This window comes from Lampris incognitus, chromosome 5, assembly GCF_029633865.1.
Source record: "Lampris incognitus isolate fLamInc1 chromosome 5, fLamInc1.hap2, whole genome shotgun sequence".
Classification (NCBI taxonomy): Eukaryota; Metazoa; Chordata; class Actinopteri; order Lampriformes; family Lampridae; genus Lampris; species Lampris incognitus.
The window spans coordinates 67,693,484-67,716,140 of record NC_079215.1 but is presented as its reverse complement, the minus strand read 5'-3'; the positions used below and the strand labels follow the sequence as shown (position 1 = coordinate 67,716,140).

The window sequence follows — 22,657 nt, the reverse complement described above, 5'->3', positions numbered from 1 at the left end:
TGACGTCATGGGAACAACACCCAACATGGCAATATCAGATCGTGCCTCACGTTCAGCCGTACCATCTGTGTAGATTTGAAGGAGGGGGGTTGCCACCTCTCCAAAAGTACTTGTGAGTGAGTGTATCTAAGATTTCGAAACAGAGTTGCTGCTATAATATGTTAAAGATTTTGCGTTGACTAGAAAATTGGCAAAAATCTTCTTTTTTTTCCGCCCCCCCTCCAAATTCTCCCTTATTCTCTCCCTGGTCTATCACATGGTATTTCCAATGTGGTTTTATTAGAGGTAGGATTTCACTGAAACACCATCAATAGAGACATAAGTAAGATGTCCTCTACCACCTTTACCTTGTTCACACAAGTTCACACAAAGCTTTAGATGAACATTATAAAGTGTTTTTGATGTGTCAGCTTTGCTTCTCTGGGTTGTCAGTTAGCTAAAAACATGATTCAGACAAGCTAACTTTGGTGCTTAACTGCTGCTAAAGCATCTATTTAAATATTTTATGATCTCAACGTTAAGCATCCAGTCAGGATGTTAATAATATATAACATTAGTTCCTCCTAGGGCTCCACGATATTGGGAAAAAAACTCACTGCGATATTTCCATTTCTGCGATATATATTGCAATATGAAAAAATACAGGAATTTTCACCAGATGACTTGAATAGGCTAATTTTTGGGGGGGAGTTGTTAAATTGTGAAAAGAGGGCGGTGCCTTTTTTCACCATTCATACCGTTTCACTTTTCTCAGAGAGAGAGGAGATTTTCCACAAAGCTGTGCGTTCGGCTCTGTTGACCCTGCACAGCAAGAGAGTGGGCCTCTTCCCGGGGTACACTGCGGCGGTGGCGAAGAAGAGAGCGGCCTTCTCCGAAACTAAGCGGCTCCTCCTCTTTCACTGTGAAACATTTTCTTAAACTTTAGTTAGCACAGCTAGCTAGCTTCCTGTTTTGCTTCATGTCAAGAACAACTAAACACAACAGAAGCAAAAAAAAGTAGGTTGTCTAATATTCACCTCTTTAAGCTGTCTTGGACAAACGAATTCGGATTTATTTCACGAAAGGACAGAGCAGTGTTCACTCTCTGCTGTGAAAATGTGTGGCGAACTTAAAGTGTAAAATGTCGTTTTGAAACAAGACAGGAGAAAAACATCCAAGATGAGGCTGATGAAGCTGAATCAATCCAGAGGGCAGCGGCCCAGTACGGGAAGCAACGCAGTGTGTTTACAACCTGATGTGCCGCCAAAACCACGCTACAGAGGGCCGCTACATGTACAAAACCAAGCTACAGAGGGCAGCTATATGTACAAAACCAAGCTACAGAGGGCCGCTATATGTACAAAAACAAGCTACAGAGGGCCGCTATATGTACAAAACCAAGCTACAGAGGGCCGCTATATGTACAAAACCAAGCTACAGAGGGCCGCTATATGTACAAAACCAAGCTACAGAGGAGCTGCTACATGTACAAAACCAAGCTACAGAGGGCAGCTATATGTACAAAACCAAGCTACAGAGGAGCAGCTATATGTACAAAACCAAGCTACAGAGGGCCGCTATATGTACAAAACCAAGCTACAGAGGGCAGCTATATGTACAAAACCAAGCTACAGAGGGCCGCTATATGTACAAAACCAAGCTACAGAGGGCAGCTATATGTACAACACCAAGCTACAGACGGCTGCTATATGTACAAAACCAAGCTACAGAGGGCCGCTATATGTACAAAACCAAGCTACAGAGGAGCAGCTATATGTACAAAACCAAGCTACAGAGGAGCTGCTATATGTACAAAACCAAGCTACAGAGGGCCGCTATATGTACAAAAACAAGCTACAGAGGGCCGCTATATGTACAAAACCAAGCTACAGAGGGCCGCTATATGTACAAAACCAAGCTACAGAGGGCCGCTATATGTACAAAACCAAGCTACAGAGGAGCTGCTACATGTACAAAACCAAGCTACAGAGGGCAGCTATATGTACAAAACCAAGCTACAGAGGAGCAGCTATATGTACAAAACCAAGCTACAGAGGGCCGCTATATGTACAAAACCAAGCTACAGAGGGCAGCTATATGTACAAAACCAAGCTACAGAGGGCCGCTATATGTACAAAACCAAGCTACAGAGGGCAGCTATATGTACAACACCAAGCTACAGACGGCTGCTATATGTACAAAACCAAGCTACAGAGGGCCGCTATATGTACAAAACCAAGCTACAGAGGAGCAGCTATATGTACAAAACCAAGCTACAGAGGAGCTGCTATATGTACAAAACCAAGCTACAGAGGAGCTGCTATATGTACAAAACCAAGCTACAGAGCTCCACTATATGTACAAAACCAAGCTACAGAGGGCCGCTATATGTACAAAACCAAGCTACAGAGGGCTGCTATATGTACAAAACCAAGCTACAGAGGGCCGCTATATGTACAAAACCAAGCTACAGAGGGCCGCTATATGTACAAAACCAAGATACAGAGGGTTGCTATATGTACAAAACCAAGCTACAGAGGGCTGCTATATGTACAAAACCAAGCTACAGAGGGCCACTACATGTACAAAACCAGGCTACAGAGGGCTGCTATATGTACAAAACCAAGCTACAGAGGGCTGCTATAAAGTCGTACAGTTCATGGCTTAACACGGGAAGCCATTCTCCGATGGAGAGAATATAAAGGAGGCTTTCCTCAGCAGTTCGCAGGTCATATTTGATGGGTTACCAAACAAAGACACGATCATCAACAGGACCAAAGGAAATGCCTGTTCCTGTGAGAACTGTGGAGAGGCGCATTACAGACATGGCTGAAAACCTAAGACCCCAGCAGACTCCTGCATTGAAAGATGTGTCAGTATTCAGCGTAGCTCGAGACCAGAGTGTGGATATAAACGACGCTCTGCGTCTAGCAGTGGTTACCACATATTGCGACAAACAAGGGTCACACTAAATAGTTAAGATTGAATTAATTTACCCTAGTAATTTTCACAAATAAAGTGTGTTGCGGGGCCATTTTATTGGGCCCGACAAGGAAAAGATTCTATTTTGGGGTTAGGACTTGGTTTTAGGGTTAAGGTTAGAACTAAGGTTAGGGTAAGGGTTAAGGTTAGGCATGTAGTTTGCATGGTTAAGGTTAGGGTTAAGGGTTAGGGAAGGGATGTCAATGAATGGGAGTGAATGAGGGGACCCCACAAGGATACATTTGTGAGGATGTGTGTGTGTGTAGAGCACAGATCTTTTGGCATGTGGAGTCTAGCCATGGAAACAAGGAGCAGTAAATATGATGGATAAATGCTCATTATGAAAATGAACTGGCACTCGGGTCTGTGATTTTTTTAATTTTTTTTTAAGTGGCACGGGACATCCAAAAGGTTGCCGACCCCTGCTCCAACGCATATTAATATCACAATAACAAGCATTAAAATTAAACACTGATCTACCATTAGAAGTGTCTACGGCTGGTTCTCTTGGCAGCGAAATTCCTGAGATTTGTCGGGTAGTCGAGTCACACAACTCCTGGTCTCGCTTTTGTTTTTCTTTTTGGGCCTTTCGCTCTCATGGTTGTTGTTGTTTTTTTTTTTCAATCAAGAGGTCACCAGAGCTCATAACATCGCAACACCATGACACCAACCTGCCCAATCAGTGTCAAAAAAGTCACCATTGGCAACAAACTGGCCAACCAGTACACAGGATATAGGACATTAACCCTCCCCTAAAAATTACTGTTATTATTATTATTATTATTATATTACAATATTATCTAACTAAAATGGAAGGAATCTCTATGTCTGTATGTCTGTCCTTCGATTTTCTGGACAACCGTTAACCTGATCGACTTCACACTTGGCAAATGCATTGCTGAGGACCCAAGGAAGTGCAGTGTTGAGTCTGAAGTTGTTTGGATGAGCGGATGCCAAAGAAATTGAAGGACAGACATACAGACCGACGTTCTTCCCTTGGCGACCAGACAAACAGCGCCACTCTGGCATTAGAACCCACATTGTGGTCAGACGGGGGATTACACCCGAATGGGCTCTGCACTACACGTCCAGACAGAGGCCCTTTGACCTTTAGGGCCCCTGTGCTTCAGCCCAGGAAAGCCCGAGCATTAAATCGCCTCTGCAAACAGCAGCAGTAACATCGTCAACATCATTTGCCATGTGACGTTAGTGTGAACAGCAAACAACAGCATTTCCCCCGCTGCGGTTTTTAAAAACGGTGATTGTAGCTAGAGCGTCATGAGGACAGGATGCTGACACATTACTTGACCGATCATGATTGACAGTGGTGTTAGCTCCGCCTCAAAGTTCTCAGTACTTTGATTTAGTACTACCTCCTGAGCAGGAATAAAATTAGGATCTGGGAACTATCCAAAACCAGGCCATCACCAATGGATCAAAATTGGAACCTAAAACATAATAATAATAATAATAATAATAAACTTTATTCATATCGCACCTTTCTAAACAACGTTACAAGGTGCTTCACACAAAAGGATAAAATAATGCACATAGTCAAGATAAAACAAAATACAAAGCCTGTTAAGTTCCAGCTTGCTGGATTCCAACAGTGAATAAGGGCTAAAAGGCACCAAAAAAAGACCTGACTTACATCCTATCATCATCATGGCCACAGCGAAGATCTTCTCGCCATCTGTGGTGGGGGCGATGTTCCCGAAGCCGATGCTGGTGAGGCTGGTCATGGTGAAGTAGAGCGAGGTGATGTAGACTGAGTCCTTGCTTGGCCCACCCTCCCAGTGGCCTGACCCCGTGTAGTTGAAGCGGTACGGTGTTCCCACCGCCTCCCCCAGCAGATAGAGCCAGCTGTCCCTCCGCACCACGTTGGTTTCCTCGTCAATCACCTCGTAGTCTCCGATGCTGTACCAGATGCAGGCGAGCCAGTGGGCGACCAGACCGAAGACACAGACCAGCAGAACAAGGACCGCCGCACCGTACTCGATGTAGTGGTCCAGCTTGCGGGCAACCCGACCCAAACGGAGCAGACGCACCACTTTCAGTGAGCTGAAGAGGCTGCTAATACCCTGCGAACAGAGAAGATGGAGAAAATTCAAAAGTTCAAAGTTCAAAGGTTCAGATGTGATGGCTCCACATACGTAGTCACAGCACTGAGATGTTAACTGATGGCTGGTGTCAACAAATTCAAAAAATTTTTTCCCTTTTTTGAAATGTTCCCTTCTTTTTCTCCCCAATTATATCTGGGCAACTACCCCACTCTTCTGAGCTGCCCCGGTCTCTGCTCCACCCCCTCTGCCAATCCGGGGCGGGCTGCAGACTACCATATGTCTCCTCCCATACATGTGGAGTCGCCAGCCACTTCTTTTCACCTGACAATGAGGAGTTTCACCAGGGGGACATAGCGCGTGGGAGGATCACGCTATTCCCCCCAGTTCCCCCTCCCCCCCGAACAGGCGCCCCGACTGACCAGAGGAGGCGCTAGTACAGCGACCAGGACACATACCCACATCCAGCTTCCCACCCATAGACACAGCCAATTGTGTCTGTAGGGACACTCGACTAAGCCGGAGGCAACACGGGGATTCGAGCCGGCGATCCCTGTGTTGGTAGACAACAGAATAGCCCACCACACTACGCCCAAACAAACCTTTAACAGTATCAGAAAACATTAGAAACTCAGATTTAGTTGTTGTTTACTGTTAGTCCTTGTATTAAGAGAGCTGTCAGTCAGTCTGGGAGTGACAGCAGGGTTAAACCCTGTGGTGTGCAGTTTGGTAGCAGGGAGACCCGTTGGTTTACATGTGGATCGAGGATTGTACCTCTAAAGTCAAACCAAGCCAGATACAGACTGTGTCCAACATGTATAAATCATGTATGCTCACAGCATGTTCAGGACACTGGTTGTTGTGTGGGTGACGGGCTGGCGGTAGAATATGTTCAGTACACCTACTGTGATGGAGTTCACAACACTGGTTGTTGTGTGGGTGACGGGCTGGCAGTAGAATATGTTCAGTACACCTACTGTGATGGAGTTCACAACACTGGTTGTTGTGTGGGTGACGGGCTGGCGGTAGAATATGTTCAGTACACCGACTGTGATGGAGTTCACAACACTGGTTGTTGTGTGGGTGATGGGTTGGCAGTAGAATATGTTCAGTACACCTACGGTGATGGAGTGTGATGCTGTGCCAGCACAGACTCCATGCCATGTGTGGTGATTATGTAATAATGTGATAATGTAATAATGTCACTGCTCCTCTCCTCCTTTAAAACACTTTGCTCTCAGTGGACACATCCATAATGCACCGCTCCTCTGAAGCTGAAGCAGACCATTACCCACCCACCCACGCTGACAGACTGCTGCCCCGCGTCACGTTAGCCAGCGCACAAACATGCACATACACTCCCCTCTCTCTCTCTCTCTCTCTCTCTCTCTCTCTCCCTCTCTCTCTCTCTCTCTCTCTCTCTCTCTCTCTCTCTCTCTCTCTCTCTCACACACACACACACACATACACACTCACACATACACACTCATACACACACACACTCTCACATATACACATAGACACACACACAGGCCCGTTTCACCTCCGTCAGTATTTATTGCATTATTTGTTTAGCACTACTTAGCTTTGTTACTGTAGCTTGAAATGACAAGTCAACCACTTGGTAGAGCATTACTTTTACCTACCGTGACCCGTCTAGAAGCCGTGTTCCTCTAGTTTTCCTAATTTCTTGCTCCTATGGGATGACAGACTGATGAAATTGACAACGCACAGCAATTAACTCCAATCTTACCAATTAATGACAGCGACTCGCCTAGTTTCGCTGCCATGTGTTCGATGGGCATGGCCCTACTTTGCAGAATCTGGTATTTCCTTCTGACTAATCCTATAACCCCTTCAACATGAATACACATTAGCTATTTTCTGGTTGGTTCCACCCCGTATGCTGACAACTGTCTTTCCCTCTTAGTGCATGCAGGTATCTGTAGCAAAGCACAGTAACATCCCTCAACATGCGCAGCAGACACATTTGGGCCTAATCTGGGACACTTTTGGTACTTACGGCTCAGTTACAGTACTGACAACTTGTGTGGGCCAGACGTGGCCCAACTGTCATAAGCCGGGCCTGACTTGGGTTACGGCAAGTGTTGTGTGGGCCAGTCATGGCCCAAATGTAATGAACCGGGCTTGACTTGGGTTACAGCACCTACTATGTGGGCCAGATGTGGGCCATATGAGGTGGACCTGTGGCTGAGTTGAGGCAGCCACACTCACCCTGAGTCAACGCCATCATTCAAGGCCAAATGTGGGCCGTAACGTAACTGCAGATGTGGGCCATATTTGGGCCAAAGAGTCTTTGCTATCTGGGGGAAATCACAGAAAGTTGAACCCGTTCATGTCCTTACCTGGGTTATTGAGCATGCATAGAGACATTAAGAAAAGCAGTCAGGACTAGTCCTCAGATCTGTTTAACCAGATGGTCTCCTCAGGATAATTGAGTCACTCCATTATTTACCAGCAATGATAGATTTACTCAATAGCTGTGCTATTGTGTAGCAACACCGAGGTTTAACTGCTGTCTGAAGTCACCCAGGGACTTCTTATCGTCTGTACTGTCAGTACCTTTGCCGTCCCAGTAAATGTACACTGCTATGTCTTGACCTTTTGTTTTTAGTGGAAGCCATTGCATGGAATCTAATTAGATTTTGAGCAGCCATGTTCCACTACGTGGCTGCTTTCTTTTTAATTTCACGCCTCAGTTGGGGAGGACCTGCTCGATATTTGCTAAGACATAACAGAGACCATACAGCAACTACACTGCCTGGTTTAAAAGAAGGTGCAGGGTGTCCGGATAGCGTAGCGCTCTATTCCGCTGCCTACCAACACGGGGATCGATGGTTCGAATCCCCGTGTTACCTCCGGCTTGGTCGAGCATCCCTACAGACACAATTGGCTATGTCTGCGGGTGAGAAGCCAGATGTGGGTATGTTTCCTGGTCGCTGTACTAGCGCCACCTCTGGTCCGTCGGGGCGCCTGTTCAAGGCGGAGGGGGAACTGGGAGGAATAGCGTGATCCTCCCACGCGCTACGTCCCCCTGGTGAAACTCCTCACTGTCAGGTGAAAAGAAGCAGCTGGCGACTCCACATGTATTGGAGGAGGCATGTGGTAGTCTGCAGCCCTCCCCGGATCAGCAGAGGGGGTGAAGCAGCGACCGGGACAGCTCGGAAAAGTGGGGCAATTGGATGGATACAATTGGGGAGAAAAAGGGGGGGAGTGCTGATGCAGTTCGCCAATCCTGACTGTCAGAGGGGAAATCCCAAACTGAGGCTTGGTTTGGGGACAGTGATTGTCCAATGATATCTGTGAATGTGAAGGCTTCACATATTCATTCTAAGGACTCGGTCACAGTAGAAATTGACAGAACAACATTTGTTAGTAATAACTTGCTAATTTACATCGAACTGTGCCAGTTTCTGCATGCTGAGCATTTGCTCCAAACACTGTCAGCATTTGACTAAGATGTAAAAAAAAACAAAAAAAAACAGGAAACTTTGACCCCATTAATGTCCATATCAAATGGGGATATGCATCAGTTTCCATATTCTCACAGAGGAAACTAGATTGTCAGATTTGTTGGGGGCATTGAGAGCTTATGACAGGTTGTAGAGTAATGTGAGCTAATTAGTCCATAAAAGAGTCTCAATATGGAGTCTGTCTCTGCTCGGCTCTGTGCCTTGTTTAAAATTCATTACTCTTCTGATCTGTGTCTCTACCAAAATACATCAGACTGTTTAGTCACACCAGATGATGCTGGACCACAAGCTATGAATATAAAATCACACAGCAAGCTCGGCCCAGAAGACTAAATGCTCTGAAACACCGAGAGATAGATGAGAGATGGAGAATTCATACTCAGCGTTCAGTTAGAGATGGAGAGTCTATTTCTTCATGGTCAGTGGTTGAAGAAGCTGTGATGTGATGTAATTCTGTGAATTTTGGAGGATAACTACTAACCAGAACTCAACAACTCTCACTGCCCACATGTTATATGCTAACTATGATGTGGAATGAGTATGTACTAGTGCTCTTCTTCTGTGTAGTATGTCACTTCAGAGTATGCATGGATACATGGATAAATACATGGATGTATAATAGATTAGCCCCCACCCAACAGAAATAATTAATAAATTTCATTAATTAATTGAATAGGTTTCCTTTATTTTCCCCTTGGGGAAATTCAGTTACTGCAAATTAACCCATTCTAGCTGTGATCTGTGTAGCTAGGAGCAGTGGGCTGCCGCCTTGATGCAGCACCCGGGGACCAACTCCAGTTCTTTTCCCATTGCCTTGCTCAGGGACACAGACAGGAGTATTAACCCTAACATGTATGTTTCTTTTGATAGTGGGGGAAACCAGAACATCCGGAGAAAACCCACCGCAGACACAGGGAGAACATGCAAACTCCACACAGAGGATGACCTGGGATTACCCCCCAAGGTTGGACAACCCCGGGGTTCGAATCCAGGACCTTCTTGCTCTGAGGCGACAGCACTAACCACTGATAAACAGATATGCCTGCCCAAATATGCCTGCCCTGCCCCCATCCATCTCTGTAGACAACTCCAGACTCAAAAACATGGAACCGTTCCCTTATCTTGCCAGCCTTCTCTCCTCTAAAGCCAACATTGACATTAAAATACACCATCGTCTCAGTTGTGCCAGCCAGGCCTTCTCAAGATTGAGTAAAGGTTTTTGAAAACCACGACCTTAAGGCCAGAACAACAATTCTGGTGTACAAAGTGGTAGTGCTGCCCACCCTACTGTATGGGGCAGAAACCTGGACCATATATAGCAGGCACCTGAAGGCACTTGAGCCATACCAAGAGCGATGCCTCAGAAAGAGCCTTAAGATCAACTGGGAGGATAAGCACACCAATTTCAGTGTCCTCAAGGAGGCCAACATGCCTAATATACCTGCCACCATCGCACAACATCAGCTGAGATGGACTGGCCATGTCTTCCGCATGTGTGACTCTCACCTCCCAAAACAAGTCTCTCAGTTCTTGACTCTCAGTTCGTGACAAGACACCGTACCGCGGGAGGGCAAAAGAAAACAAGCAAAGACTTGGAAAGGAGCGAGTTACCAGAAAGGCCCAAACCACATCCTCAACCACTTCTTCACACCCTTGCCAACATTGCCCCAAAATATGCAGCTCCAGGATTGGCCTCTACACTCACTTGAAGACCCACAAGGACCTAGAAGGAGGACAGTCATTCTTGATCCCAAATGACCGCCGATGATGATTAATAGATTAGCGAGTTTCTGAGCACATACCAGTAGACATACAAAGATAGCCCATTATGCACCCCTACTGCATGACGTCCATCATTTTTTTTATAAACCACAACCCCCTCCTCTAAACCAGTCCCCTTCTACCACCACCTCCATACAAACGGCTTCAGAGGCAGGCCAAAGCTAGATTCTTGCTAGTAAGTCACACTTGATAACATTGATATTTGTTCAAAAAAAATTTTTTTTTAATTGAGTAATGGACCAAAGCTCTTCAGGTAATTTACAGACACCACTTAAAAAAACAAAACAAAAAACAAAATAACAAAACTAAACTCAAGGCTGGCCACTCACCTCATCAACATTCTCAAAGGCGTTGATGACATCGTAGGGCAGGCAGGAAAGCAGGTCGATGACAAACCAGGTCTTCACATAGTTCATGCGTATTAGTTTCGGGTCAGAGATCACCTCCCCTGCTGGACCCACGAAGGTGGTGTGGAAGTTAAGGACAATGTCCACCAGGAAGATTACATCCACAATGCTGTCCACCACCAGCCAGGTGACATTGTTCTGCTTGGTCTTGAAGGACACATTGTACGGGACCATGATGGCCGTGTAGAAGGTGAGGATGAGGATGACCCAGTCCCAGGTGGTCTTGAAGAGGCAGTAGTGGAGGATGATGTGGGGGGGTGTTTTAGGGGTCTCCTGTTTGTACTGTGGCAGGATGTCTGAGCCCAGCTGCAGGACCTGGCACAGAAAACATAGAGCAAAAACAACAGAGCAAAAACAGATCAGTGCCCTGCCCCAATATGCGCATACACACACACACACACACACACATACACTTTCCTCTTACCTTGATCTATTAAACATTAGCATGTCCTCATGGAATAGACTCAATCCAGCCATCGGATATTTGAAAAGATGATGCCACGATGTCCCCCAGTCCATAACATCAGTCTATCGATGAATGCACCTAGGACTACTGCTACCCATAGGAATAGCAGAATTTATTATCAAGGTTTACTCCTCTAGATCCACCATGTTCTGCTCTGCTGTCTCCTGACAACGTTAAAAGGATTACCGCGAGGAGGGTGTGGCTCTTCACCACGCACAGACGGCCATTCATCAGGGAGAGGCTATATTTTGCGCTTCACATGATGCTGGGGTGTATGGAGTCCAGTCTAGAACACCATGAAAGGCCATCTAGGAAAGGTACTACTCCTATACTTAACCACTTAACCCAGTGATGCCCAACCCTGCTCCTGGAGAGCTACCCCCCTACCGGTTTTCACTCCAACCTCGATTTAACATATCTGATTCAATTCATCAAGGTCTTGGTCAGTAGGTAATTAGTAGAATCAGGTGTGTTAAATTAGGGTTGAAGTGAAAAACGGCAGGATGGTAGTGCTCCAGGAGCAGGGTTGGTGGTCACCACTTTAACCCAAGTACCAACCCAAGTCTCATAAGTACCTCATAAAACCATTCCATCTGCCATATCATGGATCTTCCTAAACAAATCAAGCCAGACTGATCAGTTAGCATGGTAATGAGCTTACTAACAAACCAAGGAAACATTACAGTAAAATAAACTGTGGTAATTATAACATAATTACCTATCTGTTCCATTACATATAAACTGTATCCAGATGCTGCTTAGGTCCCAATCTCATTAACAAGATCACTTGCGTTTCACTTTCTCTAATACTGAGTTCATGTGGCAAATGTGATTGTTGATTCTTTAAAATAATTTCTCAGACAATGATCGGGTTTTACATTCTTTAAGTTGTTTTGTCAAATGTTGGTGTGGTTCTTGACTATTTCATTAGTTTCATGAAACGCTGTACTGATTTTATGATTGTTATACTTTCCATCTGTTTGATTTGTTTCGGATTTGCTAGTTTGCCTTTTGAAATATTGAATTGTTGGTTGAAATATTATTGCTGTTTGCACGTCTTGGTTGCTCGACTTTACCTCGGCCAGACGGGAGTGCTTGTGAACATTCTCGCCTTTGTGGACTGTCGGCGCCAGCTGCTGTAGAACTCCTCGGCTGCTGGTCAGCGCCCGGGTCAGGCGGGCAAATTTGCCCCAACCTGACAAAAAGAGAACACCAGAATCAAACACAGAACCGACATCTTTGGGCTTCCAGGTAGCATAACGGTTATTCCGTTGCCAACCAACACAGGGATCACCGGTTCTAATCCGGCTTGGGTCGGGCGTCCCTACAGACCCAATTGTGGGTGTGTGTCCTGGTCACTGACTAGCGCCTCCTCTGGTTGGTTGGGGTGCCTGTTCGGGGGGGGGGGGGACTGGGGGGAATAGCATAATCCTCCCACGTGCTACGTCCCCCTGGTGAAACTCCTCACTGTCAGGTGAAAAGAAGTGGCTGGTGACTCCACATGTATGGGAGAAGGCATGTGGTAGTCTGCAGCCCTCCCCGGATCAGCAGAGGGAGTGGAGCAGAGACCGGGACAGCTTGGAGGAGTGGGGTAATTGGCCAGATACAATTGGGGAGAAAAAGGAGGAAAATCCAAAAGAAAAAAAAAGAACTGACCTGTTATAGAATAATATGCTTAGTTAGAAAATGAGCAAATCGTGATAGGTTAATTAGTTTTAATTTAGATGATAAACAAAGGAGTTTAGAAAAGAAAGAGCTTCTCATCCTATGTTGTAGCGAACAAGAAGAATCAGGTATTTTATTAACGTACTTTATATTAAAACCAAAGCGTGAATGGCAACTTGATCACAATCTGTTTTGAAGCACATAAAAGCTAAACAGATGAGAAGCCCACAGCAGGAATAGTGTGCTGGGCGAGATGGAAGAAGGGAAGCTACCCTATGACTGGAAAATATTTTTTTCCAGACAGTCCATTTGAAAATTAGAGGCAATTAATTTGAACATCTACATTTTGAGAATATTCACCACAACGTAAGTGCTCTGTTTTATTTCAGTGCTTTACAAATCAGTTTAAACCTGCCTTGTCAGTATAGACAATAAACCTGAAACTGACTGAGTGATCAAGTTGATATATTTCAACAGAGGGCAGCAAGCCACAGTTCAGGAATGGTTTTTAAATGGCTTATAAGTGGTGTGGCACCCCGCTGACCTTTTGAAGAGTCATCCTCGATGGGCTGCTTGAAGGCGGTGATGTCACTGAAGGTGCACAGGAACAGGACAACTTTTTCTTGCTCATTTCTGATTGGCGCAATCTTGACAAAAAACCACACAGGCATCCCTGGAGACGGGAGAGGAAAGACAGATGCCAACTGGCTGCTGCTTTATTCTAGGCGGGCTCAGCAAATAGATATTCTCAAACCGTCTTGTTCTTTCTGAGGTTTCCTGGGGTTTCTTCCTATTCTTTTCTCCCTGTTAAATGTTTTTTGTTTGTTTGTTAGGGAGTTGTTCCTTATCCGGTGCGAGGGTCTAAGGACAGGATGTTGTATTGCTTTAAAGCCCCCTGAGACATATTTGTAATTCATGATAATGGGCTATACAAATATAATTGACTTTCTTTTTCAAAAAAGCTGTGTTCCATCTATTGGGTCTTTCTGTGAGAAAATATCATGGTGTCTGATTCATTGCATGCACAAAACTTGCTTGGTGATCAGCAAAATGAACTTGATCTAATGTTTAGTGTACAGTTGAAGAAGTGTACTCACGGTTCTTCTTGTACATCAGAATCTCAAATGAGTTCATCTCATAGTTTTCGAAGGTCTTGCGCACTTTCTCCATTGTCTCGTTGTCTGTCAGTTCCCCATACATAAAGCTGTGGACAGACACCCAAGTTTCACTGATGTCCACTGACATTTGAATACCCACAACATTTACACTTACGAGCCACATTCTCTCTGAGTGCTACAAACCCTTTCAGAACACAAATTAACATATTTGGCTGGACCGGCCAACGGGGCTGTCAGGCCAAATTGTGTCCGGGCTGCCGAAATGTGTCCGGGTGACGTCATCGCAATGCAATCGTGACAGCTCGCATTCCTGGCATTCTCCAGTAGCGTTGGCACGTTTGCTTGCCTCAGCATGGACAGAGACCGTGGCGAGATAAACTCCTGCTTCACTTAAGAACCGTGACTTACCACGGACAATATCACTGCCAAGACATCAGATAGCCCTTATATAATTTCCCTGTATATTGTGCTGATATTGTTTGCGTTCGTTGCTTGCCTCAGAATGAAGATTGCTAGCTAGCTAGCTAGCTTTAGTTTGCAAATACTGGACGTTTCATTTTAATGGAAAATAGGTTTACAGAACATCTTTATCGAAAATCTCCTCAACGCTACATCGCCTTGTTAGCTAGGTAGTTCACTAGCTAGCTAGCTAACAAGGCGATCGACCAGTAGATGAACTTTCGCCTAAAAGTGTGCTTTTCTGTGCTCTTCGAAAAACATATGCTAATATAAACAACTGCAAGTCGACTATAAAAGGTGGCCCTGCGCATGTATTGTACGATGTAGCTAAGAAGAGTACACTGTTAAACCTGATTTTGCCCGCGATGTTCCGGCTCTACGAGCTACAGCGAGAGAGGAATGTCAGGAATGCACGCTGTCACGATTGCGTGGCGGTGACGTCACCCGGACGCCTTTTGGCAGCCTGGACACAATGTGGCCTGACAGAGCCAGCCCTACAGCAGCAAATGTCTGGCGCTCACCTTGTTTAGAGCAGTGGTTCTCAACCGGGGGTCCGCGGACCCCTAGTGGTCAGTGGTGTAATTGCAAGGGGTCCGTGAAAATAAAATATCTTTAAAAAAATATCCTATGACATTTATAGAAATAGGATTATTTTACTCAAATGTGACTGAGACCTTTATCTACCTAAACTATAAAGGGTAACAGGACTTTTTTCTCTAATTACATCTGTTTCACAAGTGTAATTTATTGTATTTTAATAAGAGATCTCGCTCCCGTTTGCATTGTTAAAAGTTACTGCATAAAAATTCTGTTGTTACATATATCTGAAAGTTACTGCATAAGAATTCTGTTTTGTTAACTATATCTAAGTTACAACTGAAAGCTCTTATTTTTGCCCCAAAGAGTGAATAAATGCTATAATGCAATTTAAAATGCAGTTTCTACTGTTTCTATCAAATTGCAACCCCCCTCCCCCAAGATCCGGTGGAGGGGTCCTCAGGGTAGATCAAAAATACGCAGGGGGTCCAGGACCCCAAAAAGGTTGAGAACCACTGGTTTAGAGTGACTGAGTGAATAAATGGACGAGGCCCCTTTGTCTCCCTATCAGAATTTTTGCTGCCTCTGCAGTTGCTGGGAAGAAAACGCTCTGCTTTCAGCTCTGTGATTGGTGGTCCAGCTATAATTTTACACAGGTCCGAGCAATAGCAATTCAATTTCAAACGACAGCAAAATTGACTGATCATATTTTCCCTCTAATTGGGTGGGTTTGGTTATCACCAACTTTATGGCAACTTGTCTTGATGCATGCTCAATAATCCAGGTAAGAAGGTTGAATCGGTTCATCTGGACACAACGTTTATTGACATACGTTTCATCACTCAACTAAGTGACCTCCTTCAGTCTAAGCTGACTGCAAGTATCCCTGGCCCAGCCTTATAAACAACACAGTACAATACAGTGCCTATACGTCTGTCGCCATTTTACAATGCTGTGATTGCAGCAATCCCTAATCCTACGTGAATAGTACACATGGCCTTTGAAACGCTAGTTAAAGGTCACACCCATGTCTGCATATGAAACTGGTTGTGGGAACCGGTCGTTAAGGCAGCTGTATTGTGTTTTTGCTAAAAACAAAAATAAATAGTATTCACTAACCCGGAAGTGGATGGCACACCTATCCCTACGGTGGCTCCTAAAGGTCAGCTTGGACCGGCTAAGTTATTAAATGGTTGACGCTAGATCCAACGGGGTGTAGGCACGGAAGTAGCCGTGATTGGTTGTTGGTTAGGGTTAGGGTTCAAACTCTTTTTGAATTTCTGTTGTTAGCAAGCGTTAGCGTTAGCCATCGTTACAGTACGATCTGGCAATGTTAAGGTCAGCTGTAAGCTAGCTAGCTAAATGTTTCAGGGCGCATCGTTTGTTTCAAGTCAGTGCGCTTCGAGGTTCCGCGCTGTCTATTGGCCGACGCAACAGCCAATCACAGCTACTTCCGTGCCTACAACCCGTTGGATCTAGCGTCAACCTTATTAAATTACGGTAGAGGCTAGTTCCCATCGATGCACAGAACGGCCAACTGAGCATGCGCGAAATGCCTCTACCACGCCTCCACACGCCCCGCGTAGCATCCAGGCGCTGGGATTATAGGAAGCCCCGCCCCTACTCTGATTAGCTAACTTTAACCCTAACCCCGCCCTAACTCTAACCTACCCAAACAAGAGGCAACGAGTACTTGCGCATGCTCAGTTGACCGTTCTCTGCATCGATGGGAACTAGCCTGTACCATTAAAGGTAATTACCCCCGAGGCAAGGCAACCGTCGCAGATTCAAATGCGTCATCAGCGGAGTTTTGTGATTGGTTTGCTCGCTCCACGTGAACGCGTCTTTCGTCATAGGGACGGGACGCTTTACGGACTTCCCTGCAGCGTTACTGCTGTCATTCCCGGCTGCACAGCCTTGCCGGCACCTTCCCTGGAATGACCCATGCTCTTTAGGTTAAAGGTGGCTGTGTCTTAACAGTAGTGCGTTGGAGCCCCGAAGTCTGCAGGGTGAGAGTGCTACTGTGCCTGCAGCGGCCATGTGGGTGCTGCGGTGAAGCAGCGTCGGCTGGCCGGCCGGGCGGTGTTTCCGGTGGGGAGGGGTCAGTACCTGCAGGTGCTGCTCCTCTGCATAACCTCAGCCCGGTGGTAGCCAGACAGCTTGCAGAACCCATCGTTGCTGTAAACGATGGGCCAGTCTACGATCTGGGCGTTGCCGAGCACGAAGTTAGTATCTACCCAGGGAGAGAGGGGGGGGGGGGGGAGAGAGAGAGAGAGAGAGAATGTTTACCTCAGGAGTCATCCGTCTATCTATCTTTCTATCTGTCTGTCTGTCTGTCTGTCTTTGAATCGATGTCCTTCGCTCAGCAGGATTGTGTAGATGAGACTTACAAGACTCAGTGTTAGTCTAAGAAGTAGTACAGATTTGGGATACGTCTACGTAAAGGTGAGAGCTAGTTCAGCATTCAAACACAGCGTAATGGACGACGACTTTCTCTTTTACAGATCCTGTTAGCTGGTATCCAGCCAACAGACACACCAGAAACACATCTCTGCACCAACACACGCAGCGTGTGTGTGTGTGTGATAACAGTGGACAGTGCAGTCACACCCTAAATAAAGCCATGTCCATCAGCGTGGTGGAGGGTGGTGGAGTCAAACAGGAAGTAGGGAACAGCTGTGTGACAGCCATTCATGGCTCCCCGCTGTCATCAGTCACATCCGCTTTACACGCACGGGTAATTAAAGTGAACAGGTGGGGATCAGTATTAATGACTGTGTTGTTTGGCTGCTGTAGGATGCTGATGTGTGCCAAACAGAGTTCAGGAGCAAATACTGTCCTGCACTTTTACCGTTGACCTACTGAAACGTCACCAGGGCCGGTTGGTTACCTGTGAGGGGATTACACGATGAGCTTGTGAAAAACTCGCCTCATAAGCCAATGATTAACGGAACATTCTGGATGACAGTGACCCTGTGACGTGTTTGGTGCTCTGTCAGGCAGTGCTGTATACCAACGCGGAGTCTAATGTGCCTCTCAGCAAGTCATGATTATGATACAGAACAGAGGGTGTCCTGTGATGTGGCGGTCATGTGAAGAGGCGTCTTGTCTGACACGTCTTAACTGGGGGGGACATTACGCTCTGCATGTAACCTGCCCCTAGCTACGGGGCAGTGGGCAGCCACCGTGCAGCGCCCGGGGACCGGCTCCAGTTGGTCTTGCCCCGCCTCGGTCAGGAGCACAGGCAGGAGTACTGACCCTAACATGCGTGTCTTTCTGATGGTGGGGGAAACCGCAACAGCCGGAGAAACTCCACCACAGACACGGAGAGAACATGCAAACTCCACACAGAGGACGACCTGGGATGACCCCCAAGGTTGGACAACCCCGGGGGTCAAACCCAGGACCTTCTTGCTGTGAGGCGCCAGCGCTAACCACTGGGCCACCGCATGCGGAATATCCCACAGCAGTTTTCAGCTAGTACCTCCTGTGGGGGTCTGTGTCAGGCCTACACACAACACACATAGTCTATCACATCATCAATATTGCCGCAAATGTAAAATACCATTTCAGCATCGATCAACAGACGCTAGAATTTCGCTCCAATGTCCAGTGACGTTTATGATTTAAACATGTTTGAAACAAATTTTGAAATGAATCAATGGACAATTGATTTTATAAAAGCGAAGATAGACATATTAGCATGTTGTACGTTCGTCTGTTGACCCGGAGAAAGTCGTCGTGGTTCCTGTCCGCCATGTCGCCTACGTGACGCCCGGCACAACGCGTGGCCGTTAGCATAGCAGCAGCATAGCTAGCACGAGAGTACGGCGTTAGCCGAAAGGCCCAACTAAAACGGTTAGCAGTTAGCCGTTTTCCTTCGAGGGAAATAAGATAAACCTGAATGTTTTGGTCTCCTTCCTCACATCCTGCCGGCGAAGCCAAAACGGGCCTGTGCTGGTCTATCAAGTTGGACACGGGTCAACTGTATACCGGCGCCATCCTGGAGATCGACGGTGGGCCGGGGGGAGCCTTACTAACGGCTAAAATGGCGGACGAGGAAGAGGAAGAGGGATGAGGAAGAGGGATGAGGAGGAAGAGCAGCGGCGCGCTAGTGGGGGGCGGGGAGGGGGGACCTATCGGGGCCCAGAAGAGAGGGGGGGCCCTCGGCAAGCCTGGAATTAAAAGTTTGCTTTGGTCTGCAAATGTTTATTTCTAACTAATTAGTGTCATAACTTCAGTTAAAATGGGCTCAGTACGTCGGTTGAGGGACTTAAAGAAAATAGTGGAGGCTCTCTGAGTCCCCCTCTCTGAGGCCCCGCTCACCCCCCCCTCTCTGGGGCCCCGCTCACCCCTTACAAAGGATGCAAAATGGTTTAGCCCGCCTCGCGAGCGTCTCCCATTGCAGCTCATCTAGTCCTTTCGCGTTTGACCGCTGATACAGGCGCGAGCAGATCGCGTCCTTCCCAAAGAAGGCAAAATCTGGGTTCTAGAAAAGAAAAGAAAAGAAAGGAACGGGAGAGAAGGCCAACTGAGGGACAACAACTGTTGAGTAATTTCCTCCAAAAGGAAGGTGAGCGAGGGGCTTTTAAAAGAAAGGTGGCTAGCTAACGCCTGCTACCACAGCTAGCTAGCTTGCTACTAGGTAGCAGCAAGCTAGCCACCTGCTATACACTTTTTCAATCACTGCCAATTAGTTCAGATTAGGTTAAGGTCAGGTTAGGTTAAATTAGGTTCAAATACATTAATATACTGTGATTATAAATAATATACAGTATGTTAGAACTGAAAAACGTGGTGCGTGAGAGACAAAAGAGGAAAGGAGCCCACAGAGACGGCTTATGTAGAGGGCGCAGAATTTTGTGCTACACCCCCGAGGAAGAGGGTTGAGGGAGAGGATGGGGGTTAAATACACACACACACACACGGGGGTGACAACACTTGGAAACACTGGTTTTTGTACCTGTCTGTCTATGTGATAATGTCCAAACTGCAAAGTTGAAAAGACGAGTGGTTAACAGAAGGCAGAAGGCGGAAGCAGATTTCAAACAGGGACGTTAGGCGCTGCCTGGATCTTCATGTGACAAATAACTCAGGTCCTAGTCTCATCTGGACCTCATGAGGTTATCTTTAGACCTGACAGTCCACGTGTGGCCGTGCCAGATTGCTAGTGACTGGTCTCAAGTCCCTGCTGTTATTCTGAATACACACTGAGCGGACCAACATCCTGACAACACCGCACACACACTCACACACACACACACACACACTAGCTACATACACACACACTCGCTACATACACACACACACACACACACACTAGCTACACACACACACTAGCTACATACACACACACACACACACACAGTAGCTACATACACACACACACACTAGCTACATACACACACACTCACACACACACACACTAGCTACATACACACACACACACACACACACAGTAGCTACATACACACACACACACACACACACAGTAGCTACATACACACACACACACTAGCTACATACACACACACTCACACACACACACACTAGCTACACACACACACTCTAGCTACATACACACACACACACACACACACAGTAGCTACATACACACACACACACACACTAGCTACATACACACACACTCACACATACACACACACACACTAGCTACATACACTCACACACACTAGCTACATACACACACACTAGCTACATACACACACGTACACACACGCTAGCTACATACACACACACACACACACTACACACACTAGCTACACACACACACCCCACACACGCACTACACACACACACACACACACGCAGTACATACATGCACACATACCACACACCACACACACACACTACACATATACACCACACACACACTATACACACCACACACACACTACACATCATACACACTACCACACTACACACACACACACTAGCTATACACACACACACTAGCTACATGCACACACACTGCACGCGCACACACACAGACACACACTGCACGTGCACGCACACTACACGTACACCACACACGCACTACACACACTACATAGGCACACGCAGTACACACACACACACTATACACACCACACACACTACATACTATACACACTACATACACACTACATGCGCGCGCCCACACACACACACTACACGTACACCACACACGCACTACACACACACACACTACATAGGCACACGCAGTACACACACTACACGTACACCACACACGCACTACACACACACACTACATACGCACACGCAGTACACACACACACACACCACACACACACTACATACTATACACACTATACACACCACACACACACTACATACTATACACACTATACACACTACATACATACACTACATGCGCGCGCCCACACACACACGTACAGACACACACAGCGTGCAGCAGGACCTGCTGCCTCCCACACGCTACTCAATAACAAAAACGTCACAGGAAATATCGTTAGTAATAACAACGTACCATATTAATTGATCACTGCTAATACGACTACTAACTAGTAAGACTACTACTAGAAAACAAACAATATTACACAATTTTGATTATTAATACAAATTATCAATAACCAAGATAATGACAATAATAAAATGATGAACTTTATTAATATAGCACTTGTCCAAACCCACATCATCTGACTAACAGCAGATAGGACAGTAGACGAGAGGAAGATGTTCTAGATCGTTATAAACGTTATAACAGCAGATGGGACAGTAGAAGAGAGGAAGGTGTTGAAAGAGAGGAAGATGTTCTAGATCGTTATAAACATTATAACAGCAGATGGGACAGTAGAAGAGAGGAAGGTGTTGAAAGAGAGGAAGATGTTCTAGATCGTTATAAACGTTATAACAGCAGATGGGACAGTAGAATAGAGGAAGGTGTTGGAAAAAGAGGAAGATGTTCTAGATCGTTATAAACGTTATAACAGCAGATGGGACAGTAGAAGAGAGGAAGGTGTTGAAAAAGAGGAAGATGTTCTAGATTGTTATAAACGTTATAACAGCAGATGGGACAGTAGAAGAGAGGAAGGTGTTGAAAGAGAGGAAGATGTTCTAGATTGTTATAAACGTTATAACAGCAGATGGGACAGTAGAAGAGAGGAAGGTGTTGAAAGAGAGGAAGATGTTCTAGATTGTTATAAACGTTATAACAGCAGATGGGACAGTAGAAGAGAGGAAGGTGTTGAAAGAGAGGAAGATGTTCTAGATTGTTATAAACGTTATAACAGCAGATGGGACAGTAGAAAGAGAGGAAGGTTTTGAAAGAGAGGAAGATGTTCTAGATCGTTATAAATGGTCTTCACATGGACGACTCACCGTTAGACCGGCGGACGATGTTCTCCAGGAAAGTGTTCTGCGGGGCCACCAGACCCCTCCGTCCCCCCGCCATGCTGACCAGGACCACTGGTCTCCGTGAGGAGCTCACATGTCACTGCTGCGTTCACACTGGAGCCTCTGTCTTTCCCTCTGTCTCTCTGTCCCCCCCCTCTCTCTCTCTCGCTCTCTCTCTCCCCTCTCTTTCTTTCCCTCTCTCTGTCCCCCCCGCTCTCGGTCTCTCTCCGTGTCACTCCTTTCTCCCTCTCCCTCCCCCCCCTCTCTCTCCGTGTCTCTCTCTCTCCGTGTCTCTCCCCCTCCCCCCTCTCTCTCCGTGTCTCTCTCTCTC

The 22,657-nt window shown here is 46.3% G+C and overlaps 1 protein-coding gene across 1 annotated transcript in view; it reads right to left on the bottom strand.

The window, feature by feature from the left end:
• Positions 1 to 22,384, bottom strand: part of kcnh1b (potassium voltage-gated channel, subfamily H (eag-related), member 1b) — a 76,944-nt gene extending 54,560 nt beyond the window's left edge. The window contains exons 1-7 of the mRNA XM_056279987.1: positions 22,312 to 22,384; positions 17,059 to 17,182; positions 13,933 to 14,039; positions 13,380 to 13,508; positions 12,247 to 12,365; positions 10,627 to 11,019; positions 4,613 to 5,042 (exon numbers count right to left, since the gene is read on the bottom strand). Of these exons, the coding sequence (XP_056135962.1) occupies positions 4,613 to 5,042; positions 10,627 to 11,019; positions 12,247 to 12,365; positions 13,380 to 13,508; positions 13,933 to 14,039; positions 17,059 to 17,182; positions 22,312 to 22,384 (1,375 nt within the window). The remainder of the gene's footprint in view (positions 1 to 4,612; positions 5,043 to 10,626; positions 11,020 to 12,246; positions 12,366 to 13,379; positions 13,509 to 13,932; positions 14,040 to 17,058; positions 17,183 to 22,311) is intronic.
• Positions 22,385 to 22,657: the final 273 nt, after the last annotated feature.